Source organism: Tachysurus fulvidraco, chromosome 19, assembly GCF_022655615.1.
Source record: "Tachysurus fulvidraco isolate hzauxx_2018 chromosome 19, HZAU_PFXX_2.0, whole genome shotgun sequence".
Classification (NCBI taxonomy): Eukaryota; Metazoa; Chordata; class Actinopteri; order Siluriformes; family Bagridae; genus Tachysurus; species Tachysurus fulvidraco.
The window spans coordinates 22,229,613-22,247,112 of record NC_062536.1 but is presented as its reverse complement, the minus strand read 5'-3'; the positions used below and the strand labels follow the sequence as shown (position 1 = coordinate 22,247,112).

At 42.7% G+C, this 17,500-nt stretch overlaps 1 protein-coding gene and 1 pseudogene across 4 annotated transcripts in view; both read left to right on the top strand.

The window, feature by feature from the left end:
- Positions 1-17,500, top strand: part of LOC113650187 (B-cell receptor CD22-like) — a 1,781,460-nt gene that overhangs the window by 351,351 nt on the left and 1,412,609 nt on the right. For all 4 annotated transcript variants that reach the window (XM_047803951.1, XM_047803952.1, XM_047803950.1 and 1 more), the window contains one exon: positions 11,097-11,354. In XM_047803951.1, the coding sequence (XP_047659907.1) occupies positions 11,097-11,354 (258 nt within the window). The remainder of the gene's footprint in view (positions 1-11,096; positions 11,355-17,500) is intronic.
- Positions 1-17,500, top strand: part of LOC113663456 — a 644,552-nt pseudogene that overhangs the window by 187,352 nt on the left and 439,700 nt on the right.

Genomic DNA, 17,500 nt, shown 5'->3' with positions numbered 1-17,500 from the left:
TGCAGGGCCTCCCACACAACATTATCTCTGACCGAGGCACACAGTTTACCTCTAGGAGATCACCATCAGCTTTTAATCAGGGTTCAATCCACATTCTAACAGACATACCGAGCATCCGAATCAGGAACTGGAGATGGGGCACATTCTCTGTGACGAGGAACCTGCATTCTGGTCCTCCTATATTTTGTGGGTAGAATATGCCCACAACTCCCTGCCATCATCTGCCATGGGTCTCTCTCCCTTCCAGGCTACCTACGGTTACTAGCCACTGCTGTTTTCTAACCAGAAACTAGGGGCCTCTTTCCCCTCTTTCCTTTCCCTGGTCAAGTGTTTTGAAGTGTCTGGAGAAAAGATGTATGGTCCACCTCAAGACTGCAAGGAGCTATGCACAGTGGGCCAATCATAGGCATCATTTGGCACACCCTTATCGCATCGGTCAGAGGGCTGGGGATCTACCAGAGACCTGCCGATTAAAGTCACCTGCAGAAAGATCGCTTCAAGCTTTGTCAGTCAATTTCCCTTCTCCAAGGTGAGCAACCCAGTGGCAGTCCAACTCAAGCTCCCCAGGTGGTCTGGGTGTTTATTATAAATAATTAAAATTAAAAATTTGATTAAAAATTAGTCCCGATAAACCATAATAGTTACAGGGTGTCCTGATAAATATTCAATGCGTTGTTGTCTGTGTGTGAGTGTGTGTCTATAAGACAGTCTGTGTGTGTGACAATTATGACTAATTATTAAAAATAAATATTTGGCATATGTCTGTGTGCACGGTTGTACTGTAAAAGTGTCCATCTCTCTGCAGTGCATTGTGTGAATGAGTGAGTGAGCGTGTGAGAATGACTGACTTGGATGAATGTGTACAAATATTTGGTTTTGGGATTTTATTGAAATAATGTCATGGAAAGTGTGTCCCCATTAACCATCGTGGTTACTGGGAGTCCTGATAAATACTTAAATCTCTGTGGCTTTACTTTAATATGTGTGTGTGTGTGTGTGTGTGTGTGTATGTGTGTGTGTGTGTGTGTGTGTGTGTGTGTGTGTGTGTGTGTGTGTTGCCCTGCTCTTCTGAACTCATCTCCTGACTCTCCTGCTCTCCTCTAACAGGAAGTCTCCTCTCTGAAGAACAGCATTCTGGGTATGAGCATGTGGATGATGAGCTTCTCTCAGGTAAAAAATACCAGAGTGTGAGTTTGTCTAACTCCATTAACTGAAAGATATTAGAATTAAAATTAGAAATCAGAAATGACTACATTTGTCCTTTCTGAGATGTGATTATGATGTAGTGTGTAGAAGAATTACAGTAACTCCAGTGTTTTAATGCACACATGATATCTCACCATTAACCTTATCTTACTTTAATCTCCTGAAATCCATCTGATCAAATTTATCAAATTCATTTGATGAATATTTTATTGAGTATAAATGTGTTTAAAAACCCAAAACTAAGAAATTGTTCTTTTTACAGTAAAGTCTGGGATCAAAGAAAAGGCTGAGTATTATGATGATGTCATGGACACCAGTGACATCATAAGTGGGTGCAGTTGTTAAGTGATCACATAAATTTACTGAGTTGACATTAAACCATGAGGTCAGAATGTGATGGAGCTGTTTGTACAGTCTCTGCTTTTATTTCATTTAGGTGATCCAGGAAGAGTCGACCCACCAGAGGACTACGATGATGCCGTCACTGCTGGACCCATCCCTGATAACGTGGATGGTGTGGTTCTGTTTTGGGATTTGTTTAAGAAAGCAGATTAAATTAAACACACACACTATCAATACGTTTGTTTATTGGTTTGTGTGTAGTGACGTTTTTTTACACGTGTACAATGTCATTTTGTATCGTGTCATCAAATACACAGTGTACAAACTGTCACTTCAGTAAACTTTAAATATCTTTAAATATCTGTGTTTTGGTGTAGAGGATGAAGCTGAGAATTATGATGACACCATTACAGCTGATCAGAAGTCAGTTATACTGACAGGTATGATAATAATGGGACAGTGTGGCATCCACAAGCATCCAAATGATCATTAATGACATTGATGTGGATTTAATAGCTTTTATCTCTATGTCCTGACAGTGGACGTGTCCGAGAACTATGACGATGCAGTTACCACTGAAACAAACACAAACATCATCACAGGTCAGATTTTTTATGAAAATGGAAGGAATTTATTTACCTTAAAATTGTATTAAGTACAACTCAAGCTTTGTGGCTTAATCCCATTTTAGTAGTGCTTTGAGTCTGTCTGTGTTTTGCCCTGTTTCTGTTTGCTGGTTTGCCCTGCTGTTAATTGTTTGACCCACCCACTTGTTTGTTGCCATGGACACTCGGAACTCATTCCTTTCCTCAATTGTGTTGTCTTGGTCACTGATTGTGTCTTTTTTTTGATTGGTTCCTGTTTGTTATATCTACTCTGTTTGTTCACTTCCCTGGTGCTGGTCGTTGTCTAATGTTTGATGGTTAATGTTCTATGTTTTTTGTTAGCTCTGAGTTCTGCCTAGTTTTGCCTGTCTGTTTACCTGTTTCTTGTTTTTTGATTTATACTAAACTGCATTTGGATCCTCACTCGCCTTTGCTGCACCCTGACAAGTACAGTATTGAATTCTGCATTCTGATTGGTCAGTATGTGTTGATTAATTTTCTTTAACAGCAGCTCTGACAGTACTGCAGAGGTAAACCACAGGTTTCTATTAATGATCCAATACATTGTGGTTTCTATAGTAACAGCTCATTCACAGGAACTTAAATTCACATGAATTTATATTAAAAATCTGTGTGTTCATCAACATGGTGAAGTTTTCTGTAAGAAAATTATTTGTTATTGTTTTACAGATTTTTTAAAAACACTGCTTCATCACACCACCCTGTAACTCAGTATTTTACTGTAACACCAACACACACAGTGGTTCATTACTTATTCATTTATTTGTTCATTAGACAATCCAGAAGATTATGATGTCCTCACTGAGGAACAGGATGTAGGAGAGACAGAGGGTGAGCGACTTCCTGTTTATTCTCTAATGTACATAAGTTCACAGGCAGCAGAGTAAAAGATTAAATTAAATTATAAATATCAAGTTTCAGATCAGTTTTTAGGACAAATATAATCGAACGTGTATTTATTAAAGAGTTTAGATTAGACCTACTGTAAATATTATCTGTGATACAGAACATAAACTTCAGATCACTGTTTTTATAACAAATCACTGTTCAGTCAGATTAAAGAAACTGATGTGATAAATGTCCTCTATTCTCTTCATTTATGGTTTAAATATCAGAGAAATCCTACATAGTGCATCGTTTATGTATTATAAGTTGTTACAAAACAATTACTGTATTAATACAATATAAAGGATGTATTAAAGAAGTAAATGTGTTTATTTTACAGAATATGATGACGTGGAGGAGAAATCTCAGAAGGACAGGGACCATGTGACTGAGACACGTCTCCAAAGGCCTTTTATCAGGAAATTACATTTCAACTTTTATAAACACAAAAAATGACTATTATACTTCTAATAATTTCATTCATTCTGAACCATTTTCATTTTCTCACCTTGTTATTAGTAAATAAATTAGGGAGAGTTAAATCACCTGTGCACTTAACACTTAACAAATGCTTCCATTGTGAGCTTAGATATCACTGACGCACCTCACCTCATTTATCACCAGTTTATTCCATCAAAATTACTTAAATGTTTATTTCACTATTAAATATTTTATTTCACATACACTTATATACAGTACAGAATATGCAGTGAAATTAAAATCCAGCTTAAATGCAATGCATAGAAATAAACTGAATATTAATTAACTAAATTAAATATAAGTCAATAAATAATGAATAGAAATGAAATAACTAAAATGATGTCTGTTATATTACATGTAAGAATACATTATGTGTAAACAGTGTGAAATGTACCATATTTGCATTCTTTTACATGCAGTAAGAGTAAAGAATGTGTAAACAGTGTGGAATGTACCATATATGCAGGTGTGTTACATTTAAGTAAGAGTAATGTGCAGAATGTCAGAATGGAAGTCTTTGAGTTCAAATCCAAGAATCACTAAGCTGTCACTGAGTGCCATGAATGTAAATGTAAGGTGTGTTACATGTAGTAAAGAGCAGTGTGCAGATTATCAGTGAAGTAACTGAGTCTTTATAGACTGTGAAGGATTTGTATAGTAGTCATCAGGCTATGGAAGTGATTACAGATGTTGAACAGACAGTTAATGGGGTGGATGGAGTCTTTAATGATTTCAGCAGCTCTGGTACTGCATTGTCTGTTGTAGACGTCATGCAGAGAGGAAAGAACAGACATAGAGATGTGCTCATCTATACACACCGCTCTAAGGGCTGTGGCAGTCTTGGTTTGTGCTGCGTAAACACTTCACCTTCACCTCCAGTAAAGAATGTTTTCCTAAGTATGATAGTAATATAATTTAACACAGCTTGAGTGCTGATTACAATAATTATAGTACACTTTTGATGAATTCAGGAATGTGTTGATTAATTTTCTACAACAGCACATTTCTGACAATAGTTACGACTGCAAAATAAATGATTATATTAATGAACTTTGTCTAAATAAACAATATACAAGCAAATGCAATTTTCCTTTCATACTCAGTAAATATTGTGTATTATGCCTAGTTTTATTCACACTTTTTAAATGTATTTTTTCTTAAACAAGTGATTAAATAAACATTATTTCATGATCTAATGTGATGGTGTGATTTGAGTGAGTAACTCTTCTAGTGATGAATCTGTGCTCAGTGACATTGTAGAACATCTCAGGCAGTAAATAAAAAAGTAAATATTTATATACTGATCAGATGGATGTGAGTTCATATTTCAGCACACACACACACACACACACACACACACACACACACACACACATTTTTAGACATACACACAGGTAAAAAATGTTTAGCTGGACACCCAGTTACTGTCACGGTTTATGTGGACTCGCCCTCTGTAACATTATATAAAGTACATTTGCACTCTTGGAAATTATTCTTATTTTTATTACTACAGCTTATTACTATTACTTCAGCATTCTTCTTTTATTATTATTGTTTTATTATTATGTTATTATTATTATTATTATTATTATTATTATTATTATTATTATTATTATTATTATTGTTATTCCCCACTCCCAGTTGTCTCTGGGAGTGGGAATAAGCCTGAATGATCCTGGGGCAGTCTATGAGGAGATCAACCACAGACAAATGGCTAGAAGAAGCTTCACTCAAAGAGGTGAGTGATATGTGGACTGTTCTGCATCACACTTATTATATTCTATTTAACATTCTAGCTGAAATTCACTGCATTAAAATGATGAAATCCCCCATACGAAATACACACCTAATGTAAACTCAGTGATTAGAGCAATATTTTCTGTCAAATCCATCCATCCATCCATCTTCTACCGCTTATCCAGAGCCGGTTCGCGGGGGCAGCAGTCTAAGCAGGGACGCCCAGACTTCCCTCTCTTCAGACACTTCCTCCACATTCCCACATAGTCCCTCCAGCGTGTCCTAGGTCTTCCCCGCGGCCTCTTCCCGGTTGGACATGCCCGGAATACCTCCTCAGAAAGGCATCTGGAAGAGATGCCGAACCACCTCAGCTGACTCCTCTCGATGTGGAGAGCTCCTCACCCTATCTCTAAGGGAGCACCCAGCCAACCTGCGGAGGAAACTCATTTTGGCTGCCTGTATCCGGGATCTTGTCCTTTTGGTCATGACCCAAAGCTCATGACCATAGGTGAGGGTAGGAACATAGATCGAATGCTAAATAGAGATCTTCGCCTTGCGGCTCAGCTCTTTCTTCACCACAACAGACCGTAATATCGACCGCATCACTGCAAAAGATACATCGATCCGTCGATATCATTCTCCATCCTTCCTTTACTCGTGAACTACACCCCAAGACACTTAAACTCCTCCACTTAAGGCAGGAGCTCTCCACAAACCTGAAGGGGGCAAGCCCCCCTTTTCCGGCTGAGAACCATGGCCTCGGAATTGGAGGTTCTGATTCTCATCCCCGCTACTTCACACTAGGCTGCAAGCCATCCCAGTGCACGCTGAAGGTCCTGATTTGAGGAAGCCAACAGGGCAACATCATCTGCAAACAGCAGAGACGAAATCCCATGGTCCCCAAACCGGACTGCCTCTGGCCCCCGACTGCGCCTAGAAACCCTGTCCATATAAATAATGAACAGGACCGGTGACAAAGGGCACCCCTGCAAAGTCCAACATGCACCAGGAACAAGTCTGACTTAATGCCGACAATGCGAATCAAACACCTTTCTCTGGTCATATAGGGACCAGACAGCCCTTAGCAGAGAGCCCCAAACCCCAAACTCCCAGAGCACCCCCCACAGGTCACCATGAGGGACACAGTTTAATGCCTTCTCCAGATCCACAAAGCACATGTGGACTGGTTGGGCAAACTCCAATGAGCCCTTCATCAACCTGGTGAGGGTATAGAGATGGTCCAGTATTCCATGACCGAGACAAAACCTGCATTGTTCCTCCTGAATCCGAAGTTCAACTATCGGCCGAATTCTCCTCTCCAGTACCCTGGCATAGACTTTTCTGGGGAGGCTGAGGAGTGTGATCCCCTGTAGTTTGAACACACCCTCCGGTCACCCTTCTTAAACAGAGGGACCACCACTCCAGTCTGCCAGTCCAGAGGCACTGTCCCCAGCCACCACGCGATGTTGCTGAGGCATGTCAGCCAAGACAGCCCCACAACATCCAGAGACTTTAGGTACTCGGGGCAGATCTAATCCACGCTGGTGCCTTGCCACTGAGGAGCTTCTCAACTACCACAGTGACCTCAGCTTGGGGGATTGATGAGTCCACAACCGAGCCCTCAGCCTCTGCTTCATCAGTGGAAGACATGCAAGTGGGGTTGAGGTGATCCTCGAAGTACTCCTTCCACCGTCCGAGGATGTCCCCAGTCAAAGTAAGCAGATTCCCACTCCACTGTAAACAGTGTGAGTGGGGCACTGCTTCGCCCTCCTGAGGCGTCGGGGCAGTTTGCCCGAATTTCTTTGAGGCCAACCGATAGTCCTTCTCTATAGCCTCACCGAACTCCTCCCAGACCCGACTTTTTGCCTCCGCAACCACCCGGGCTAAAGCTCGCTTGGCCCTTCGGTACCTATCAGCTGCCTCTAGAGTCCCCTGGGCCAACCAGGCTCGATAAGACTCCTTCTGCAGCTTGACCGCATCCCTTACTTCCGGGGTCCACCACCGGGTTTGGGAATTGCCGCCAAGACAGGCACCGGAGACCTTACGGCCACAGCTCTGAGCATCCGCGTCGACAATGGAGGTGGAGAAAATGGTCCACTCGGACTCAATGTCTCCAACCTCCCTCGGGATCTGGTTGCAGATCTGCCGGAGGTGGGACTTGAATATCTCTCAGACCAGAGACTCTGTCAAACATTCCCAGCAGACCCTCACAGTACGTTTGGGTCTTGGTCCTGGTACTATGTGTACTGATGGACACCCTTATGCTTGAACATGTTATGGAAAAACTGTGACTAGCACAGAAGTCTAATAACAGAACACCACTCAGGTTCAGGTCGGGGGGGCGTTCCTCCCAATCACGCCGCTCCAGGTGTCACTGTCGCTGCCCATGTGAGCCTTGAAATGCCCCAGTAGAACGACAGAGTAGAGTCACCGGTCAGAGCACTTTACAGCACCCCACTTTATAGCACCCCGAGACGCCAAGAAGGTCGGGTACTCTGATGTTGTGAAAAATCTGTGATGCATTAGGAAGTGCCCCAAAGCAGCATAGTTAAGGATTATTATGATTGATATCATATATGGGTATAGAGCTCAGATGTCATAAAAAGGCTAGGTAGTCAACTAATGCAAATAAACCACACAGGACTCAGAAGAAGTATAAAAGGAAAGAGAAGTTTATTGCAAACAAACTTAGTAATAATAATGAGACCCAAAGCTATCAGGCCTGGGAGAAGTGGGAGTATAGTCTGGGGATCCAGGCCGAGGAGAAGGAGAAGAAGGGACAAAGCCTGGGGAACCAGGCTCAGAATTAGAGGTAGAAGAAACCAAACTGGGAGAGAGGGAATATAGCCAAAATGAGGAGATGAGACACGAGGAGGAGAGGTAGGAGCTGCCAGGGGACGAACATAGGCGACGGGAGGAGAAGATATACGTGGAGGAGAGGCGGGAGTCGTCAGCCTAGGACAACAGGGTTCAGCATGAGGACAACCATCAGTTTGTGTCCTTTGGTCCACCAGGATAGGAGGCAGATGTGTCTGAGTAGAAGAAGAGCGAGTCAAAGGCGTCTGCACAATGTGAAAAGGCAAGAGAGGATGATCCGTGAGTGTAGGGGAAGACAGTCATTCCAGGAAAGAACAGAACTCCTGAGTAAGATGACGCAGATGATAACAGCGATAGTTAGCCATGACCTCAGCAGGAACTGGCCTCCTATAGGGAGTGGGTCGAGAAATACAGATGGTGTGACCAGGGCGAATCGGCTGACCCTGAGGCTGAGAATCTAAGAGGAGAAAGGAGTAGCCCTGATAAGAAAAGGAACTAAGGCTTAAAGAATGCAATGAGCAAGCCCAGTCTGAAGGCCAGACTGAGATCATAATAGAGGTCAAAAGTTTAGCAAAGCTTAAAAGAACCAATACTAAGGACTCCAGTAATATACAAAGAAGCAACAGAGCTTAGCAACAATAGCAATACAATACAATATAACCAAGTAGAAGTAGGGACTTAGGACACAGTTAAACTTATGAAGTTAACATATAATCATTTAGACATATAACCACGTAAGGTAGAAAGAGCAGAAGTGAGAAAAACTTACTCATTGTAGCTGAAGAGAGGACTAGTCCACGACAAACGTCTGTCATGAAAGGTTGAGCGACAAATGTGATAACAACAAGGAAGTAAAGCCCTCTTATGCATATTTTTTTTTTAATAACAGTGATGACAAAGGCTGAAAATAATAGGAAATCAAGAAAGGAGGAAAATCCATATAAAGGCAAATGAGCAAGGGTCAGGTGATGATTCTGGAAAATAAGGGGAATTCAGAAAGACAGGATATGAGGTCACTGAAGGGGCGTATGAGGTAATTCAGGGAAATAAGGGGATTTCAGAAGAAGCATGTAAATGACCGGGCAGGGCCTCAGAGAACAACTTGGAACATAATGGGAATTTGTCTGAAAGTAGGAGGAATCAAAAGAGGAGGTGCTTAGTTTTTCGTGGGGTAGTTCGGACGGTGAAACTATTTTTGGATGCTGCAGCTCCTTCATTCTTTTGATACTTTAGATTTTTGTTTTGCAAGAGAGAAGTTTTTGGTTACATGTGAATGCCTTCTTTGGGCTTTTTCATTTGTTCTTTTGACTTAGTGATTTTTGTTTTCTTTGAGCTCAATGGAATGAATGACTGACTGTTTACAATAAAGGGTCAGGTCCAGACAACTTGAAAAGCGTTACACTGTTTGATTCAGCATTAAAGTGAAAGCCGGCTGTACATCCGTTTGACATCGCCCAATACTCACTACATTCACGCTCTAAAATCTCTGCAAAACTTGGCTCGGTATGTTTTCGCATTTTCTTTGGTGCACCGGGACAAACAGCCATAGCTATGTTCAATGAATCACACCTGTTATACGCGGAGCCCCGATATGGTATTTGAAGACTAAATTCGAGGGAGGGGAGGGGGACGTTTGCTCCTTTTTTCTTTTGTTCTCACGCGCGTTTCCGCTCAGGTGCACGTTTCCGTTCAGGGTGCGCGTGTGCGCGTCTTTCTTCTCACGAGCGTTTGGTCAGGATGCGCGTGTGTGACGTTATAGATAGCACCCCCCATTGACTAACGATCAGACTGAGAGATGCTCCTAACACAAAGGAGGGTGTCATAATCTTGATTTGAAAACCATCCGGCCTTAGAGGAGGGGTAAGCTATCGCAAAACACCCCCCCGGATCAACTTTTCTTCTCACGCGCGTTTGGTCAGGATGCGCGTGTGTGACGTTATAGATAGCACCCCCATTGACTAACGATCAGACTGAGAGATGCTCCTAACACAAAGGAGGGTGTCATAATCTTGATTTGAAAACCATCCGGCCTTAGGGGAGGGGTGACCTATCGCAAAACACCCCCCGGATCAAACACGAGTTTTAAGTACCTATCTCTATCTATTCAATCAAACATATTTACTTGTTTACCATACTGCTTCCTCTGATGGGGTTAAAACAAACCCTTTTTAAAAAAAAAAAAAATAAGTCCTTGTTTACAACACTGCTTCCTCTGAGGGTCATAAAACACCATTTTAAAAAAAAGAACATAGGTCCTTGTCACCTGTCTACGGGAACAAGCCAAAAACATAGGTCCTTGTTTTTACAACACTGCTTCCTCTGAGGGGTCATAAAACCCCATTTTTAAAAAAAAAAAATATAAGAACATAGCTCCTTGTTTTAATTACTTGTCACCTGTCTATGGGAACAAGCCAAAAACATAGGTCCTTGTTTTTACAACACTGCTTCCTCTGAGGGGTCATAAAACCCCATTTAAAAAAAAAAAAAAAAGAACATAGCTCCTTGTTTTAATTACTTGTCACCTGTCTATGGGAACCAAGCACTGAAATGAGAGGGGGTGGTGGTGGGAGGTCTTGACTTGACTTGGAGTCAAGACATGTCTACCACACCAAAAGGTATAACCTTTAACCTTTAATAATTTCATATCACTAATAACAGATGTCATAACAGCTGACATTGCAGCTGCCAGGGGTAATAAAACTGTCACCTTGATGGAATATGACCTTTAAATCTCTCTTGGAGCTTATTGCCTGAGGAGAGAAGACAGGAGCAGAACCACAACACCAGCTTCAGCTCCTCAAAGCTGAACTTCAACGTTACTCACCTGCATCATGGACTCGATTTCACCTGCACTGCCACCTACCAGCTCCAGAACCATAACAAATCAGCACAGAGCTCTCGTACTCTACATGTTCTGTGTAAGGGTTTAATCTTAATCAAGTCACATTTAGTAGACCTTTAATGATTTATGGAGTCTCCTAATTCCTGTTCCTCCTCCTTCAGATGGTCCTAGAAACACATCAGTATCAGTGTCTCCATCTGATTCAGTACTTTTGGGCAGTTCAGTGTCTCTGAGTTGTAGCAGTGATGCAAACCCAGCAGTGCTGAACTACACCTGGTACAGAGAGAACGGAGAGCAGATAGGAACCGGAGACCATCTCACCATCAACACGACTGATTCTACACACAGTGGTTTATATTACTGTAGAGCTCAAAACCAGCACGGAGATCACAACACATCTGTGTTCCTGGATGTTCAGTGTGAGTATTTATGTGTCTTAAGATTAAAATTTTAATTGCAAATTGAGCTCCAAAGTCAGTTAAAATATCAGAGTTCCAGGACTTTTCCTTAAAGATCACAGTTGAAAATAAAGAAAATTAAGAAAACGAAGAAAGCACGAAATTATTGATGAAAAAAAAAGTATAGTTTAAATGCCAACACAGTCAAGAAACTCCACAAATATTTGATACCAGGAACTTTCTTGAAAAAAGAAACTCATTCATCTGCTGATGACTAGCGCTGACAAGATACTAGTCTCTCATGTGAGGGCTTGTTAATATAAAACAAATACAGCTGTCATTGAAATCCAAGTGATGTAAATTAGATTAGATTAGATTAGATTAGATTAGATAAGATTAGATTTAACTTTATTGTCATTACACATGTACATGTACAAGGCAACGGAATGCAGTTTATTGTCTAACCAGAGTGCAATAGTAGCAAGTGCAGGATATACAGTTTGTACAAGATTTATGGATGAGAGGAGTCCTTAAGCAGGATGAGAGGAGTCCTTAAGAATGCTGCGAGCTCAACGCAGACAGCGTTTTTTCTGGATGTCCTCCATGGCAGGAAGTGGAATCCCAGTGATGTGCTGAGCGGTTTTCACCACACGCTGCAATGCCCTGCGCTCTGCAACAGAGCAGCTCCCATACCAGACTGTGACACAGCTGGTCACGAAGCTTTCTATTGCACAGCGGTAGAAGTTCACCAGGATATCCGAGGAAAGCTGATTTTTCTTTAGTGTCCTCAGGAAAAAGAGGCACTGGTGAACCTTCTTGACCAGGATGGAGGTGTTGGTAGCCCAGGACAGGTCCGCCGAGATGTGGATCCCCAGGAAGTTGAAGCTGGAAACACGCTCAACAGCCATCCCATTGATGTGGATGTTGTCATGCGTGCCTCCTAACTCTTTCCTGAAGTTCACAATGAGCTCCTTTGTTTTGGAGGTGTTAAGGAGCAAGTTATTGTTATTGCACCATGTGGCTAGGTGCTGGATCTCCTGCCTGTAGGCAGTCTCATCATTGTTGGTGATGAGACCGATCACTGTAGTCTCATCTGCAAACTTGATGATGGGGTTAGATCCTTTCACAGTCCTGCAGTCAGAGGTGAAGAGGGAGTAGAGGAAGGGGCTCAGCACACAGCCCTGTGGTACACCAGTGTTGAGTGTGTCGGTGTTGGAGCAGATAAAGCCCGATCGAACCTGCTGGGGTCTGTTGGTCAGGAAGTCTATGATCCAGTTGCACGTTTTGGTGTTAATGCCCAGATCTACTAATTTGGCTATTAACTTGGGATGGAATGATGGTGTTAAATGCTGAGCTGAAGTCAACAAACAGCATACGTGCATAAGTCTTCTTATTGTCCAAGTGTGTGAGCACAGAGTGCAGTGGAGTGGGGGGATTTGTAATCACTGATGGTCTGGATGCCTTGCCACATGTGTCGAGGGTCAGAGTTGGAAAAATGCTCCTCAATCTTCAGCTTGTAGCAGTTCTTGGTCTTTTTGATGCCCCTCTGCAGGTTAGCTTTGGATGTGCTGTAGGCCTGTGCGTCACCTGATCTGAAGGCAGTATTGCGTGCCTTCAACAGGAGGCACACCTCTTTGTTCATCCAGGGTTTCTGATTTGGGTAGGTGATGATCTATTTCTGAGTCGTAACACTGTCTATGGTGGTATTGATGTAATCCAGTACAGAGGAGGTGTAAAAGTAAATGTCCGTGTGAGTGTCGCTGGTGGCCTGAGATACAAATGTACTCCAGTCTGTGTGTTGAAACCTTTCCTGGAGTATGAAATCTGCTTCTGCGGGCCATAACTTGATGGTTCTAACTGATGGCTTCACTCGATTGATGAGGGGAGCATATTTGGGGGTGAGGAACAAAGAGAGGTGATCTGACTGTCCCAGGTGGGGGAGGGGGGTCGCAGCGTAAGCCCCAGCCATGTTTTTGTATACATGGTCTAAGGTTTTGCTCCCTCTGGTGTGACAGGAAACATGCTGGTGAAATTTGGGGAGCACCGCCTTTAAGTTTGAGTGATTAAAATCACCTGCAACAATAAACACAGCTTCTGGATGAACAGTCTGTTGTTTACTGATGGCCGCATATTCTTTCATAGCAAGCTTAGCATCAGCATCGGGGGGAATGTAAGCTGCAGTTATAATGGTGGAAGTGAACTCCCGCGGTAGATAAAATGGTCTGCATTTAACCATGAGAAACTCCAGGTGATATAGGTAACAGGAGGCAAGGTTGTTTATGGAACTAAGGAATGAAAGTGACAAAGTGGTGAAGAGCATGTGTGCTTGAGTGGTGACTGGAAGCAACTGGAGAACAGAGGAGCAGCTGAACAGAACTGTTAGATCATTACAACACCAGGACGTGATGAGCAAGAAGGGGTAGACATCATCAGAAAGGGTGAGACTAGGTTTCAATGGGGAATGTAGGATGGAGGTGAACTTCTCAGGAGAAATTTATACTGCAATTGTAATGATAGAATTGGGAATGTGTTTGTATATAAACTCCAACTGGTTTCTAATTATAATTATATATAAAGTCTTCTGGATCAGGTGTCTACTGAGTCTTATGGATCTCATTTTCATTTAAGACTCTGGCATCTGAATTCTACTGACATCCTTCACCATTTATCCATCCATCCATCCATCCATCCATCCATTTTCTACCGCTTTTCCGGGGCTGGGTCGCGGGGGCAGCAGTCTAAGCAGGGACACCCAGACTTGCCTCTCTCCAGAAACTTCCTCCAGCTCTTCCGGGGGAATACTGAGGCCTTCCCAGGCCACCCGAGAGACATAGTCCCTCCAGCGTGTCCTAGGTCTTCCCTGGGGCCCCGTCCCGGTTGGACATGCCCGGAACACCTCCCCAGGGAGGCGTCCATGCGGCATCCGGAACAGATGCTCGAGCCAGCTCAGCTGACTCCTCTGGTGCCATGTGTACTGATGGACACCCTTATACTTGAACATGGTGTTTGTTATGGACAAACTGTGACTAGCACAGAAGTCCAATAACAGAACATCACCCGGATTCAGGTCGGGGGGGGGCATTCTTCCCAATCACGCCCCTCCAGGTGTTACTGTCGCTGCCCACGTGAGCGTTGAAGTCCCCCAGTAGAATGACGGAGTCCCCGGTCGGAGCAATTTCTAGCACCCCTCCCGGAGACACAAAGAAGGTCGGGTACTCTACACTGCCATTTGGCCCATAAGCACAAATAACAGTGAGAGACCTCTCCCCGACCCGAAGGTGCAAAGAAATGATCCTCTCGTTCACCGGGGTGAACTCCAACACATGGCTGCTGAGCTGGGAGGCTATGAGCAAGCCCGCACCAGCCAACCGCCTCTCACCACGGGCAACTCCAGAGTAGTAGAGAGTCCAGCCTCTCTCAAGGAGTTGGGTTCCAGAGCCCAAGCTGTGCATGGAGGCGAGCTCAACTATCTCTAGTCGGCATCTCTCAACCTCTCGCACCAGCTCAGGCACCCCCCCCCCCCCAACAAGGTGACATGCCTTGTCCCTAGAGCCAGATTCCTGTCATGTTAATAATATATATGACATTTGTCCAGACAATATTATGTGTGTTGCTAATAAAATGCAAAAAATTTACTAGCAGTTTATTTTACATTTTTAATTCTGAGTTAAATCTCATTGAATTCCATTCTCTGTGTTTAATTATTTTGTGTTCAGTTGTAGATGTTTCCTCTGTGCTGATTGGTGCTGCTTCTGGAGCTTCAGTAATGATGATACTGTGTGGTATATTCCTGTGGTTAACAGTTCTGTGATCACCGTGCCATCCACGCGCCACCACCGCTAGGAGATGAGGCTGCATCAAATTCATTGTAACTTTTAAGCATTAAATCCTCTAAATACATGGTCATGTTATACATTGTTTGAAAGCTTAGACTCTCAGGATTTTACTAATCCCACACACAAAGCATAATATGATTTATAGCAGTCATAAAAATGTAATAAATTTGATAGTCACCTGAACTAGGCGGCGCTAGTTCAGTTTGTTTACTTACCATTAAACTCTTCCCTTCTTCACTGGCGTAATATTTTCCAAAACAAATATTTTTCATAAATCCGCAAGTGTCCAAGAAAATTGAATATTCAAGCCTTTTAATCCAAAACGCTTTGCTCGCCTCACAATAATTACGTTTCTGACCAAAAACTGTAAACAGTAGTTCACTTCCGTCCATTCTTTTGGCTCTCACTTCTCATTGGAGGCTTATAAAACTACAGTTTATTCAAATTTGTAGTCCAGAGTCTAACGAATAAAACAAGCCCTCTCATGAGCCACTCGTTGCCCGTGGTACAGAGATAGACAGCTAAGAAGTCAATGATGACTCTCCATTCTGTTTGGAACACCCTCCTTTTGATTGACAATTGTTCCCTCCAGTAGCAATTTCATGATCCGGGACCTTTACAGCTCTTCCAAAATTTGATGTTTGCTTGTCAGAGCAAGTATTTCCAAAGGCCGGTATGCTAGGGTGCCAATACTTTTGAAGAATACCCAAACACACACACACTCACTAACACACACACACACACACTCACTAACACACACACACACACACACACACACACACACACACGCACACACACAATCACTCACTAACACACACACACACATATATACACACACATATACACACACATACACAACCACACACACACGCTATGAATTCATACCCGAATACCTGTGTCACAATTCACCTTATTGTGCTGAGTGTTTCGATATATCACGTCAATGTTGTGGAACTTTTTTGATTTTGCATATACTGGAGGCTGTGGGAAAACTGAAAGGCCAGTCGGTCCACCAATTTAAACCTATGTCCAGAGTATCACCCTAAAGAAGCTGGCTGAGTTTGAGTTAGATAGCTAGAAAGCTTGCTGAGTTATAAACCTCTAAACCTTATAATGGGTGTCTATGGCAAAAAAGACCACTTTGAGACCCGGTACTGTGAGTACCAGAACTCTTATCACTTAGAAAAGGAACAGCAACAAAGTTCAGACCAGGGTCTACGCCATAACCGATCTTGGTGCATGTGACTCAAAAGCCCTAGGAGGAGTTACTCTGGATACATTTTTGTCTCAGAAGAATCAGCAAAACAGAATTTGTATTTAACAGACGGTGTGAGGACAGATGACCTGAGCACTCAGCTGTACCGTTCCACCTGTGGAACACTACCGCTAGGGGCTGAAGCTGCATAATTTCATTGTAACTTTTAAGCATTAAATCCTCTAAAAACACGAAAAAACTTATGTTTCTAGTAAAGTTTATACTCTCAATATTTTTTTAAGCCCACGCACAAAGCATAATATGATTCATAGCCGTCATACTCTTAGAAAAATTTTTTGGGAGAAAACTGACCTAGGTGGCGCTAGACCAGTTTTTCCTTACCTTTAGACGCATCCCTTTCTTCACTGGGGTAATATATTCCAAAACAAATATTCCACAAAAATCCACACAGGTCCAAGGAACTGAAATCTGTAAGCCTTTTAATCCAAAACGCTTTGGTCGCGCCGCAAATATTCCGAAAAATTGGAAACAGTGGTGCGCCACCATCTTTGTTTCGGCTCTAACTTCTCATTGGGGTATTCAAAAATTCTAAATTTACGTCATATTTATAGCCCAGGGCGCAACGAATCAAACAAGCCCTCACTTAAGCCAATCGGTGCTTGTATTGCAGAGATAGACGGCTGAGAAGCCAATGAGGTCAGACATCATTTTTGGGAACCCGCCTTTGACTGACAATTACTCCTTCCAATAGCAATGAAATTGGCCGGGACCTATACAGCTCTTTAGCCAATAAGAAGACGATTCCAACGCTATGCCACGACCCGCCTCTCTAATGCTGGCTTCTGCGCGAAAATCGTGCGCGATGGGTTTATTGCGCAATCCTTGAACTTTTCACACTCTCACAGCTCAGGGTGTCAGGTCACAGGCCTCTTTACACAGCAGAATAGTAGAGAGAGAGGCTGTGCTGGTTTTTGGCCATTTAAACTGAGCATGCAGTCTTTTAATTCAAAGTTATACAGTAAACAAGTAAACAAGAAACACATGACCGAATGGACATGTCCGTAGAAAAATAGTGTTATTGAAGCCATTTTTGGGTCTTTTGACTTGATTTTTTT